Source organism: Oreochromis aureus, linkage group 14 (genome assembly GCF_013358895.1).
Source record: "Oreochromis aureus strain Israel breed Guangdong linkage group 14, ZZ_aureus, whole genome shotgun sequence".
NCBI lineage: Eukaryota > Metazoa > Chordata > Actinopteri > Cichliformes > Cichlidae > Oreochromis > Oreochromis aureus.
The window spans coordinates 14305778-14320059 of record NC_052955.1 but is presented as its reverse complement, the minus strand read 5'-3'; the positions used below and the strand labels follow the sequence as shown (position 1 = coordinate 14320059).

General features: G+C 40.8%; 1 protein-coding gene across 1 annotated transcript in view; it reads right to left on the bottom strand.

Annotated features, from left to right (window-relative positions):
• zgc:77784 (uncharacterized protein LOC402947 homolog) overlaps positions 1-14282 on the bottom strand; it is a 70919-nt gene that overhangs the window by 12414 nt on the left and 44223 nt on the right. Inside the window, exons 12-21 of the mRNA XM_039622290.1 lie at positions 9952-10118; positions 9486-9607; positions 9058-9274; positions 7056-7174; positions 5971-6148; positions 4500-4718; positions 3493-3535; positions 3262-3398; positions 2892-3179; positions 1707-1845 (exon numbers count right to left, since the gene is read on the bottom strand). Coding sequence (XP_039478224.1) covers positions 1707-1845; positions 2892-3179; positions 3262-3398; positions 3493-3535; positions 4500-4718; positions 5971-6148; positions 7056-7174; positions 9058-9274; positions 9486-9607; positions 9952-10118 — 1629 coding nt within the window. The remainder of the gene's footprint in view (positions 1-1706; positions 1846-2891; positions 3180-3261; positions 3399-3492; positions 3536-4499; positions 4719-5970; positions 6149-7055; positions 7175-9057; positions 9275-9485; positions 9608-9951; positions 10119-14282) is intronic.

The following is a 14282-nucleotide window of genomic DNA, read 5'->3' as shown; positions in this document are numbered from 1 at the left end:
TGACTTCATATTCTCTGTCAAATCCAGGTTCTGGAGTAGCCAACCCATGACTCATTGTGTTCCTATCCAGGTCATTGTCATGCTTTCCAGATGGTATTAGATGGTTGATAAAAGGCTGAAGGTACTTTTCTGTGTTCATAATTCCATCAATTTTGACAAGATCTCCAACACCACTGGCTGAAATGCTCCAAACCATGACAGAGTAAAACCATGTTTTACAGATGGCTGTAGACACTCACTGTTGTGCCTCTCTCCTTTGGGTTCATTAGTCCATTCAAGTTCTCGTTTGAGTTGTTGCAAGCACCAAGGAACCAAAAACTTTCCTCTGAAAATGGTCAGGTACAAGGACTAGACTGAAACAAGCCAAGGTAAAAAAAAAAAAACCTTTGAAAAACCTCCAGAAAGCCAAAACTTTAGAAAGGAAGGGCGACTCAAGTCTTTCACAAAGTACCGCCCAGTATTAAACAATCAGAGATGTAAAGCTACCTGCTGTGGCGGCAGAAAAACAAAAACAGCAATGTAATGTTTTTTCACTCTCACGAACCTGCATTTTATTCACATAGACAACTAAGTTCAAACATTTGTTATGTTTGAACTTACAAGTAAAACATCAGCTCATTTAGAATTTAATACCAGCCTTGCTTTTGTTGAAGTGGGGTCGTTAGAAACGGAACCAATTATGGAAAACAACATTTTTTTTAAATTTCTGTTTACTTTTTTCCTCATAGCAGAGGCTTCCCAGACCAGCACGTTGAGAAAAGAAGCTGAAATGAGCCAAGATTTTAGATTTAAAACAAATAATTGCGCTTACAGCTACTACAGATGTGTGTGTTTACTTGTTGATTTTTCCGTCTATGAGGATTTTGTGATAATCTGCAAACTAAAACACACAAATGTCAAGCTGCTAGATCACACAAGCTTGTAACACATGTCGGAACAAACATCTGGTGTTGAGATACTTCCAATAACTGTGCACAGACATACTACTAACTAGACTATATATATATAAATAATCAACTCAATTCAGTTTTATTTATATAGCACCAAATCATGACAACAGTCACCTCAAGGCGCTTTATACTGCAACATAAAGACCCTTCAATAATAATATATATTAAAAAAAATAATAACCTAATTTCAAGTCCTTGTGGGAAAAGGGAACCAGTGTAGCATTCCCGAAGACCAGAACCACCTCCATAATTTCTGTTGTCACTTCAATGCCGTCAGGGCTAATTTAATGAACGATGTGTCATTGAAAAGGCAAAGTACTAATCCAACCTGTCAGATGGTGGCTAATGTCGTTAGGAAAGACACGGCACAGTCAGACCAGCCCTCCGATCCCACCCCGATATGTCCGCAATCTAATCTGTCAGAACTAGTTAGAGTGGACGCTCCCTTCTGCAGCCCCAAAGCACAATCTACTCACTGCCTGCAGACACAGCTGTTAATTTGAAAACTCCCCAGACTCCAAACTTCACTCAAGTTTTGCTTGGCAGTCACAGCACAGTTCTAGGGCAGTTTTGATATCCATCTGCCTTAACTGCCTCTGTCATATAGGTGAAGGCAGAGGCCTCCATGCTAAAAATAAACTGACTGATCACACAAAAATAAATGTCACTGTTCTTGGAGGGGGGTAAAGAAGGGGCCTTAACAACAACCTGACATTCAGCTTGAATAGCATTTAACAGTGCAGTGATTTGTCTCACCTGTGCTGCTCATCTTCTTTGTGTGTTTTTATACGGTGTCCGTCTTTATTGGCAGGAAGAGGTAGAGACAAGACATCCACCCAGGTGAGAGGACCTGACTTGGATGATGACCCAGTAGACCTCTGCTTTACCAGTTTGTCTAAAAAAAAAAAAGCAATGTGTGAGCCATAATCGTTGTGTTACTCGTTTCCACTCTAAAGCTCAAACTGCTTGCTAAGTAAAGGTTTTTAGATATGTCCTTTCTGTGTCCATAGCCGTTAGCACCTCAAAGAATTTTCCTTTTACTGACCATTTTATATCTTCAAGGGCACCTTAAGCTTCTGTAGAATCACTGGATATCAAAAGGAATGAAGCACTTAACCTCCGCATACCTTTCCATTCGCACAGTATGTTTCAAAGTTTCAGAGCATGGCAGGCTTATTCGCAAAGCATCTTTCAGTAAGCCAATTCAAAGCCCAGGATATTGGATATAAAAGGGAATTTAAGTATATATCATATGTGAGTTAATGAAGCTACCCAAGCTTTCACATGTGGGTGGAAGTATAAGTGTTGTAGGTAGTTACAACACTTGCATATAAGAAAAGTGATGAAAACATTGCACTATGGCAGCCATATAAACTATCTATAAAACAAAGCACATTTTTGGCCAGTGTCAAGCTACAGAGAAAAAAGGCAACTCACTAATATTTCCTTTTTAAGGTTGGCGCGCTCTAATGAATGTAATTACACAAGCAACATGTCTCAGGTTGTTACACGTAATCACAAGTCTACACAGTTTTATGAAGTTAACTTATTACTATGGAACTGGAGTGCGTTCAGAAAATGAAAATAAAGGCAGACCTTCTCGTGTAATCATGTCGTTCTATATCGTCCAAGAAAAGATCTCATTACTGTGCCATCTCATAATTAAAACATCTTAAAAAGGTTAAGGTGGTTACAAATTATCCATTTTGAATAACAGAACAGGTGTTTTGCTCCCCGCAAAATTAAATGAATATGAGATTTTCAAGTGGTCATTAACCGTCTCAACAGATTTACAAGAAGCATAAAGCTGCCATAACCACAACTACAGGAAATCTATTTTTCACATGACTGCGTATAAAGAGCCAGACAGACAACCACATTTCCAATTAAGCTGTCCAAAATTACATTTTTTGATCTTTTCCGCTTCCACAAAATTCTCACCGTTGCTCTTCTTGGTGTACTGAAGCTTGGCGTATTCAGATCCAGAGTGACCAGACTTTATGGTCCAGTGATCCAGGTCCTGCTCCAGACCTCCAAACCCACTGTTTGACAGTATTGGGTTGCTGCTGTACGGGTCTGGACCCTGGTTGTAGGACGTGCTCGAGTAGGTGTCGTAGTACGCCAGGAGGTCGTCTTCAGCCGTTGTGTTGATGGTGCTGTAGATGGGACTGTCGTTGGATGCCGCGCTGTGCTTCTCTGACTGGTTCGGGTAGTTTATGATCCCAACAGCTGCACAGCAAATGACTATGTTACAATAACAATGACAATCTTTTATTCAGCACTCGAGCATTTCACATCAGAGAGCTCTTACTGTTGTAATATCTCTCTGAATCCAGTTTGCCAGAGCAGCAGTTGACCGAGTCTTTGCTGTTGTGAGTGAGGTTTGGAGTGGGCCAAGAGTCTGCCAGCCAGGGGTAGTTGCCCATATTTGATCCCAACAAGCCAGGCCTGGGAAGAAAGATGAGATTATATCAATACTGCTTCTATGAAACACACAGTGACACTAATCATCTGATGAATCAAATCATAACGTAGAGTTTACCCTCCATTAATGATTCCTGATCCTTCACTGTGAGCGAAGCCAACTGCAAGAGGAAAAAGAGCAAAGTTATAAATTTGGAAAACAGCAAAGAAGATAAAGCTTTTGCCTTAAGCCCTTTTTTTTTTTCCCCAAAGAGCCACTGAAAGATAAAGATGTTTTGGACCGAATTATCATGCTCCATAACCAAATAAACAGTTTATCCCACACGGGGGTTTAAGAAAGCAGATTTGAATTGATATTTTATGAGGGTGCACTGTTGACCTACATACACCAAGAGGAACACAGCAGATCTATATAGAGTATGCCTGCAATACATAAAAATGCAGATGTCATTTTTCTGCTGCTGTATCTGGAGTTAGGGATGGCTAAAATCCATTTTTAATTAAATAAAGAAATCCATACCATAAAGTGAAAGAATACATGCAACACTATGAAATATTAATGGGAAAATTAAATTGCATGTTTGCTCCTAAGGCCTTGAGCCATTATTGAACAAATACATCTCAAAGTCAGAGAAGAACTGAGAACTGATGTGCTGTGTGCTTCTGAGCCAAAGGGCATCAAGTAAAGTGTGCGCGGTGCTTTTTACATATGCTTCAGAGTGTCTCTTGAGGGTTTTCTTTTTTTTTTTCTTTGCTCCTGCCATGAAGACTACCCGGTGGGAATAAATATATTTTAATTAACTGAATATGCGATTAAAGTGCAGGCATCGCTTTGCAAAGTACAAACCAAAATTGAAAACATTCATCACTGCTCCAGATATCCCCAGAGGTCTATTAAGAACTTTGTCACTGTCACTGGATGAAAACAAAATCTGATGGTTTGCGTCTTTTTTTTCTCTTTTATGTCTCTGTTACATAACGAGTAGTCTGTGACAGGGTTCATCAAATCATCTCGAGTCCTGTGACAATAACCTCTCCTGCTTTTTACCTTTTTCTCTTTCTGCAAATGAATCCACCCAAAGCAGGTAAGTCATAGTTAATCCCCCCTCCCCCTCACGCCCTCACCTGCTGGGGTGTATGCGAAGGATGTGGTATAGTGTCCCAGCTGCTTCCTCCTTCGGTGGCGACAGTATAGCCACCCGCTGAAGCCCATCAGCACCAACCACGCAGCCACACCCAGCCCAGCGATGAAGGCTGGCTGGCTGATGACGCTTGTGATCTGCTCTGCTATGCTGAGGTCATCGCCCTTAGTCACAGTCGTTGAAGTCTTCTCAAGCGGGGGAGCTGAAAGAGAAGCGATCCAGTTAATGGAGCCATATGATACACAGGCAAAGCAGAGAGCTGTCAGTCATTTCAGAGTAGAAAAAACAAGCTTTTTAAATGGTTTTGTTTCCTCGTATATCATTCAGATTGAGTAAATAGTAAACTGAGTAAATTCGTCTTTTAATGGGCCGGCACAGTCGAGGGGATCAGGATCAAATTGGGGCATTAGAGCACTTGAAAACTGGTTTAACGCGAAGGAAGTTATATTGATTGATTGATTGATTTGTGGACATACTTCCTGCCTACACAGACACACATTAGGAGATGTGTCGGCGATTTTAAGGGAAGGACGTGACACCCCAAAGGAACAACAGGTGGAAAGTTACAACTTACAAGCAGTTTATCTTAGCCATCTATAATCCAGTTTTGAGATCCTTTCCCAGATGCCTTAACGCCCACTCACATCCTGGGCCATTTGACCTCAGGAAATAGGGTGGTGCCAGGTTTCACAGTGGATTCACCCGAAACCTTGGCTGACTGTGACTCACAACCGTTTTCACACCTTGGCTGTGTGTGTGATTAGGTAGAGGATCAATAGGGGGTCCATGACCCTCTTGGCGGACACTCCCATAGGGCTTAAAATCTGTTGCTCTGGTGGAGACTCCCAAGTTCACTACACATGGTTGCAATTATTTTGGGGTACAACCCAACACTAGGGAATTATCTTTCCCTAGTGTGACTGTATCATAAAACTGTAACTTGTGCTGGTACAGATTAACAAGACATAGAAGACATGCTAGTTTTTCCACCTTTGGTGTTTTTAGACTTTTTGATAAGCCAAGTTAGATCCGATATATAGAAGTTCTCACCTAACTTTCATCAATAAATCAAATAGGTAAGTTTCCCATGTTTTCTCTAAAAGGGTTACAAATAAAAGAAAAACATTTCAGGAAACACTGGAAGCAAAACGTGTTCTTTGGAAGCAGCACATCTTCTCTGAGTATGTGACTAATATAGCCAGGTGAATTAAAAAGCAGAGCCACAGAGACACAAAACTAAACAAAATAAATGCCAAACTTATTATGCAATCACAACTACTGACTCGAATTCGTGACAAACACCCTGCAAAAATTAGTGTTGGTGATGCACCAGCTTTAATCGTATTCACACAGCGCAGTCAACTCTCCATTTTACATGTGGTAAACTCAGCTTGCAGAGTGCGTCTTGGCATATTTCGGCATGTGTAGTAACTGTAACAGTTTGACTGACTCACTGAGAAGCAGGCTGACAGGCGGGCTCTGAGCGCCCACACCCAGGCTGGTGACAGCAGCCACCATCACGGTGTAACGGACTTCAGGCAGCAGGCCCGTCAGCAGGATGGACAGGACTGCTCCATCCACGGTTCGGTTTATCTGGTTCTCCTGCTCAACGCCGCTGCCCAGACACCAGACCTGAGTGACACCAGAGTTTAAGGTCCTCACAATTTAGGCAACTCGCACATGAAAGTTGCTCTACAATGGTACAAGACTACTATCCGTAGGATATAAACAATAGGTACAAGGAGTGCTTAGTATGTAAGATCTTCCCTTCCAAGGCTTCTCATCACCTCTGCCATAATCCCCACACCTGTCCACATTCATCAACACTGAGTAAACCTTTTATTTATTCTAAATCTCCTATAGAGTATCTGTGATGAAGACACTGGGAGTTACAATGAAAATGTGTCAGGTAATACCGTGCAATATTTTCTCACGTCAGCCTTTGAAGACTTGAACAAAATATTAGGTGTATTTCTGAGAAATTGAAATATTTAAGGGGATTAAATATGATCCCTGCCTTTGGCTGATGAGCCGTCACACATTCAAAAGAATATGGATTCTCATGATCAGACTCATAACTGTCTACGTGGAGACACAAGACAGCGAGAGGGAATCAAAACAATAGTACTCCATGTTCTATTTTGATGTTTTTTTTCCACGCTCTGGATAAGCAGCCTGATGATTAGTAATCAGTGTTGCGCTCATTCTAAGAGACAGATAATGAGAACTCTGTGTTTTTTTTCACAGAGCAAACAGATGACAGGGACAGTGACTGTTCAGCCGAGAATCTGATGACACAAAACCGAGCAGCATCGCAAGCACTGGCAACACATAAAAGGCAATGACTAATTACTAATTGTTCAGTAAAATCTGTGTTTTTCACAAGCATCTAAACAACCAAACCTGGGAAACACTGAGTAATGCCTGCACACAAATGCAAATCGAAAGAACAATTTGCTCCCTTTATTCGCTTTGCTGACGAGCTTAACAGCAGAAATAAACACCGGAGAAGACAACAAACAGTCAAATGTGGCCTCACCTTGTACTCCCGAATTATGCCGCTCTGAATATTATGAGGCGGAGGCTCCCAGGACACGCTGATACTGGTGCTGTTGGTGAGCTGCACCACTGATACAGCCTGTGGAGGGGCACTCAAAACTACAAACAGAGATAAGAAAACATGAGATGTTACTATAGTTATTAATGCATACCAGAGCTGTGATAAGACTATGTTTACAGGTCCGTAATTCCTGCACAATTTCCTGCAAATAACAGATATAATTTATAGAAACTAGAAGAACCTGAAAGAAAATAATCCTTAATTACTTATTTATAAGCACTCTCTATAACAAAAGCATACAAATTAAACAGTGTCTTTATTTTGCAAAATTAAGAGGTTACTTTAGAATTTTTGCTAAATTAATTGGAACTCATTTGTTCCTTTGCTGTCTGATAAGCTAACTCCACTGGAAAAATACTGTTTTTAAAGGATTTCTTTGCCTCATCTAAAGCACTTTAAACTGCTTTACTAATAAATCCCTCCACACTGATAAATGTGACTAAATATTATAAATAAAAAATAGTTCATAATTAAAAACGAGCAATAAATGAAAGAGCTTTGAAAGGGACATTTAGAGAAACGTGTTATTTTACTTTCTTGGCAGTAGTCCTTCGCTTTGCTCAACAAAAGCTGGACACAAGTGGCTTGATCTAGAGATTATGGTTAAAATCATACCTCTAAAGCTCCTAAACTAACATAACACTAACCCCTTTTTATTAAAACTCTACCTATAAGCTTTTGAGTCCAGGCTAACTATTGTTATTTCCAGTTTCTATTCAAAGCTAAGCTGCTGGCTGTGGCTTCACATTGACTACAAAGAAACAAAAGTGGATTTAACTGGTATCTCAAATTTGTTTAAACACATATGCTACTGTCCAGAAGCCATGAGCCACTCCTCATTTTTTAACATTTTTGCTGGGAAAATGAAAAACAGGAGCAGCAACTGAGTAAAATATAAGACAAAAACAGAGTTTGTAAAATTGTATCAAGCCCAAAGTCAACATATGGAATTAAGACCTTTATTCTTCAACACAGCCTGAACTCTGTTAGGCAAGATTTCTTTAATTTTATTAAGTAGTCTTCTGATTTAATTTCCACATGATATTGATATGTAGATCAAAATCTGATGGTACTTTATCCATGTTCATAATTCCATCAATTTTGACAAGATCCCCAACACCACTGGCTGAAATGCAGCCCCAAGTAATGACAGAGCCTCCACAGATTTCTGTCCACATTAACCTCTCTCCTGACATCCTCTGTATAAATTGATGATTTGAACAAAAAAAAAAATGTAAATTTGGATTCTTTGCTCCATAAGACGTCTCCACTGGTTTTCAGTTTTTGTGTAATTTGGCACAGCTCAGCCTTTTCTCACTTTTTCTCTTCCTTAAAAATGGCATTTTGACAGCCATCCTTCCACTGAGACCATTTGTGACGAGGCTTCAGCGATCAACTGAAGGTTGAGATGCATTTCTTGGGTCCTGTGTCAGGTCTGGATATTTTTTTCGGTCTCTTAAGGACATGGCTTTCAGATACTCTCCCTCTGCTGTAGATCTGTATAGGTTTTTGCAACAGGCCGCTAATAACCAAGTGCATGAAAATACAGTTTAAAATTGGTTCTTTCCCAAGTTATGTGTCGATACATCGCTGGTTCATTCTTTGAGTTCAGTGCTTTTTATGCTTGAATGAGTCAATGGATAAGCGGCTTAATAAGCAAAAAAAAGTAAGTTCCTCTGAACATGTTCAGGTACAAGGACTGGACTGAGTTAGAAAGCAGCTCATGTCCAAAGAAAAACTGTGAAAGACCTTAAGAAAGGATTATTAGTCAAGACCACTTAAAAAAAGTACAACAGAGTTTGGCTGCTGTGCAAACATAAAGAAGTGTGGGGTGTCTTAAGACTTTTGCACAATACTGTACTTGCTTACTACTAGTTAGCATTACTTGCTAATGATTAGGTTATTAATACGCATTGCTTACCCTCCTCCGAGGTACGCAGGAGAACCATGAGGCTGTCATGCCCTTGTAACTCATTAAAGTAAGGCCGGATTTTGACCTCGTACTCGGTACCACTGTGCAGATCTGCTAAGATGGTACTGTAGTCGGACGTGGCCTCCACATCTTGGACCAGCCAGGAGCTGCCAATCGTTCGATAAAATATACGGTAACCCTGAACATACCGTGACTGACGGGCAACCTAAAAAAGGTGGAAGACAAAAGGCACAAAAACATGGCCTCACATTTAAATCAGTTATCAAAAGCAGGGAAGCGTAACCAGCTTATTCTGTACAAGTTGATCTATTGGTGTCTTATAATGCTGAGCAGAGTTTCTGAAGCTAATGTTTGGAGATTAGCCTGTCTTCCGCACACTACAAGCTGACTTTGAAACCCATCAGTATTAATCTCACACTCCAAGAAATCTTGGCGCTCGTAGGAGACAGAACCATCGGCTTCTGCAGGTAGACAGACACCTCTCCCAGCTCTCTCTGCACCTGTCTGTGGTCCACTCCCTGTTCAGTCGGACTCCCATCTAAGACAGCAAAGAAATCTAATCAGTCCAGCCTGACAACATGAAAACAAAACAGCTGAATAGCAGAAATTCAGCAAAAGCAGGGAACAACTTTTTGATGAAATTCAACATTGCTCCCGGCAGAAGAGCATCACACTGAGAAAGCAATTAGTTTTGAGACTGCACATGCAAAGCAAGTTTTTTTTTCCAAAGCATGTAGCACATTATCTCTGCCTCAGCTCTACATCCAGTATCTAAAATATACTGCCTCATGGAAACTGAAACCAAGACTGAACTGTGAATAATATAATGAAAAACATTATATCAAAAAATGATTGTTTTTTCTTTTGTCTTATGTAACTCACCCTGTGTCCTGACAGGCTCGGAGATCGGACTGGGGTCGCTGAGGCCGTACGAGTTGACTGCTCTGACGATAAAGAGATAAACGGTGTTGGGGAAGAGTCCGACAACAGTGTGCCTCTCCTGCTTCACATGGTCCGCTACGGTCTGCCAGGTACTGCCCACTGATTGGCTGCAACACGGATAACGTCAAAGAAAAGAGGATGTAGACCTTCACTATCTTAAAATTGAATTTCTTGTGATGAAGATCTGACTGTCAGAGTGAACGACTGAGATCAAAACAAGAGTGTGTGAACATGACTTAAAGGGTAGGTCAAGTCTTTATCGGGAGTGTGTTTGCTGCCTGAAAGAGTTCAGATAACTGCATGTAAAGTTGGCACGAGGACTACAATAAACAGTTTCAAGAGATGCTTCTCTTCTCTCTCGTTATCTGTCGTGTTGCCACGAGATAACAAGGTAATGGGCTTGATCACAGCTCTTCTGCTCATGCCCTAATTGCACAGACAGATGAAAGTAGAGCAGCCAGGAGAGATGTCAGGAGAGATCTGAATTTTGCATACTTAGGAAATATGGCAACTGCAGTTACGGTAGTCACCCTCATTAAGGGATAAATACATTTTTTAATCTTGTGAGCATAAGAAAATGAAGTGCGATATCTCAAGGCAAGCATAGAAATAACCCGGAGAAAGAAAGCTATAAATATGAGCCACAGTTGTTTTTTTTCTCTTCTTAATTAAATGGAAAATTATTTTGTCAGAACAAAAAAATAAAAAAAAAGGCAAAAAAAGTTAAATCTCTTTTAAGCAGTTTCATATCTAGTTTTTTTAGATATACTTTAGATACACTTATTTTATTAAGTACACCTGTTCTTAAAAGTATCCAATTAGCCAATCACAAAGCAGTAAGTAAAAGCTGTTCAGCATGGAGATAAGGTCAAGATGATGTGCTAAAGTTCAAACCAAACAACAGAATGAGGAAGAAAGGTGACATAAGTGATCTTAAATATCGTACGCTTGTTGGTGCCAGACGAGCCGGGATTACTATTGTTTTTCAGAGTATGGTCTGAAGAAGAGAAAATATCTAATAAGGGCCAGTTCTCTATGTGAAAATGTCTTGCTGATGTCAGAGATCTCAGGATAACAGCCAGAGTGCCAACACTAACTCAAAAAACACTTGTTACAACCAAGGTATGCAGAAGAGCCTCTCTGAACACTGAAGCAGATTAGCTGCAGCAGCAGAAGACCACAGCAGCTGCCACTACTGCTAAAAACAGGAAATGGAAGTGGACAAAATGAGCAGATAAGTCTTGTCTGGGTCTCAGTTTCTCCTGCAACATTTGGATGGTAGGGACAGAATTTTACATAAACAGGACTGATCCAACCTGCTTTGTACTGTATCAATGGTTCAGGCTGCTGCTGGTGGCCCCTTAGTACCAACTGAACATTGTTTAAACACCATAGCCTCCCTGAGTACTGTCGCTACCCTTGTCCAACAGGAGATTTCTCTGCAGTGACTGTGTGACACTATCATGTCAATAAGAACCAAAATCTCGGAGGAATGTTCCCAGCACCGTGTTGAATCTCTGCCATGAAGAATTAAGGCAGTTCTGAAGGCAACAGAGAGTCTTAAGTGCATTTCTTTACAGTGCTGCAGTGGTTAGCACTGATGGTTCACAGCAAAGCGGTTCTGTGTTTGAATCTGTGTGGTTTGCATGTGCTTACCTACTCCAGCTTCCTCCCACAGTAAAATGACACACATGTTAGGTTAATTGGTGAATAAAAATTGGCTGTAAGTATGACTGTGAAGGGTTGTCTGTGTCTGTAGTTTAATCCTATGATAGACTGCCCAGGGTGTACCCCAACTATCACCCAATGACAGCGGTGATAGGCTCCAACCCCCCTCCCCACGTGATATTTAAAATGGAAAACAGTGAATAATTTCTTTTAGGCTCCTAAAAAAAAACTAAAAATACAAAAATGGCACCACAGTCTTAATGCAAATCAGTGCTAATCTTCTTCTGGCTGCAGCCCCATATTAAATGAACAGATATCAATCTTCTCGCTTGACGCTCAGCAGGCACGTGAACAAGAAATGTTTCAGCAGCCTCTGTTGAATGAGCAAACAAATTAAAGAAATCATCAGTCGCTTCTTGGATTCACGAGTTTCTGTTCATTTGAAGAAAAAAACCCCCCTCATAGCTGCTTCTCTCAGCTTGCTAACAAAGTTTTATTCCTTCTTTAATTGCAGCAGGTTATAATGATGACTTCTGAATGAGCCCGGCGAGGATACAACAGCTTTATGCTGTGCAGGTACGGGCACTATCAAGCAGCATGAGCGCAGTTTAACATTTTCCTCAACTCCATGGAGGAGGAAATGGCGAGGCAATTACATCAAGCAGGTTTTGCCACAGTTTTGGCATTTCAGAGTCGCATTTCTTTTTATAAAATCTTTTTTTTGTTTTGTTTTCAGTGAAAAAGGGAAATGTAACTGCTACGTTTATATAGTAAATACTCCATCTAGATTGCCTCGCTTTTAAAATCAAAAACATAACTCTTGCTATGTTTGGTATTAAAAGGCATACTGCAATCATAAAAGTGTTTCTTTCTTTGTTCCTTCTGATCCACAAAAACAAACAATTCATTGGAGTTGGAGCGTGTAGCACTGAATGGATCTTTATCAGCTCTGTGTGCAAGCGTGCCAGACTGAGCTTTCTGCCTGCACAGAAAGAAATATATGCGTGCACGTGTGCGTGCATGTTTGTGTCTATACACTTTTTCTGTACCCCCCGTCCTGTTTCTATAATGAGTGAACTCTCCAGCTCGGCTCACATCCCCTCCTGCCATTGCCCCAGGACAGGACAGAGCTGCCAAGCTGACCACTGCAGTAATTGTCTCCTCTTTCACTCTCCCTGTCTCGCTCAGGACTCTAGTTGGTTGTTAGGGCTGCTATGGCTCTCCCCGGAAAAGCCGCGGCTAAACACTGATGCGGTGGGTTTCACTTTGCAACGTGTGGTAACAGAAGTGTCTCTCCCTCAGGCAGAGATGAGTCATTTCCAAAGTCTAATGAGTCTAAATGAAGAAGACTTCATTATCTGGGAAGAGTCAGTCAGACAGTGAGACCTTTATCAAGGGTGGAAAGTTAAATCGAGGCTGCCTGTTGAACTTTAAGTCAGGAAGACAGTATATCAAGGTAAAAATTAAGTACATAAAATTCAAAAAACAAAATAATATGTGTTCTACTGCAGCTCCTTTCAGTTTGTCCTTGTTTGTGGGTCTCTCTGCCATTGAAGAGTATCCCATTTCTCCATTTGAATTTGCCTGAATCTGAGCAGAGTATAGCCCTGTGTACATCACCTGTATTCATCCTGCTACTTTGGTCCGCAGTCACATCATCGATAAACACTAGTGGTCCAGTTTCATGCCCATGACATTGCCTCCGCCACCCGGATCATGACCTGTTCTCTCTTTTACAATTTTTTTCTTTCCCCCTCATTCTGGTTCATTTGAATTTCTTAGAAAGGTTTGTACTCTTTTTAAATATTTTGTCTAACCTCTGGCTTGAACCTTGTTGTAAACTCTTTGTATTTCCATTCATGAAGGCATCTTTTGGTTGTCAGCAATGATAAAGCTACCACACTGACAGTGTTTGTGATTTGTTTTTGTTTTTTCTTAACCATGGAAATAATTCTGTCATCACTCATTTTAGCTGTCTTTTAAAAAAGATTTGTGACAGAAGGATAGCAGCAAGTGTAAAAGGGAAGGTTAACAAGATGGTAATGAGACCATCTATGATGTATGGTTTGGAGACAGGAGGCCAAGCTGGAGGTGGCATAGTTGATTTTTCTTAGGCGTGATCGGGATGACAAGTGAGTACATCAGAGGGACAGCTCAGCTCACCTCAGCGGTTGGAAGACAAAGTTAGAGGGGCAATAGTCAGATGGTTTGGACATGTGCAGAGAGGAATAATGGATATATTGGACAAAGGATGTTGAATATGGAGCTATCGTGCAGGAGGAAAAGAGGAAGACCACAGAGAAGATTTATGCATGCAGTAAAAAGGACATGCAGAGCGCTGAGTGTCGGGGACAGGGAGGCAGATTATCTGCTGTGACGACCTCTAAAGGAAGCAGCCGTAAGAAAAAGAAGTTGATTTGGGCACTCCAAAAGTTTTTGCTGTCTCTAATTGGTGTATTTTGGGTGGGTGGGGGTGGGGTTCCATCCAGTAATAGCCTTAACTTGCACTAAAATCTCTTTGGGCCTCATAATCAAAATTACAGCCAAATGTAGAAAATACAAATATAATTACACTTTTAATCAACTTCACATGGCTTCATTTG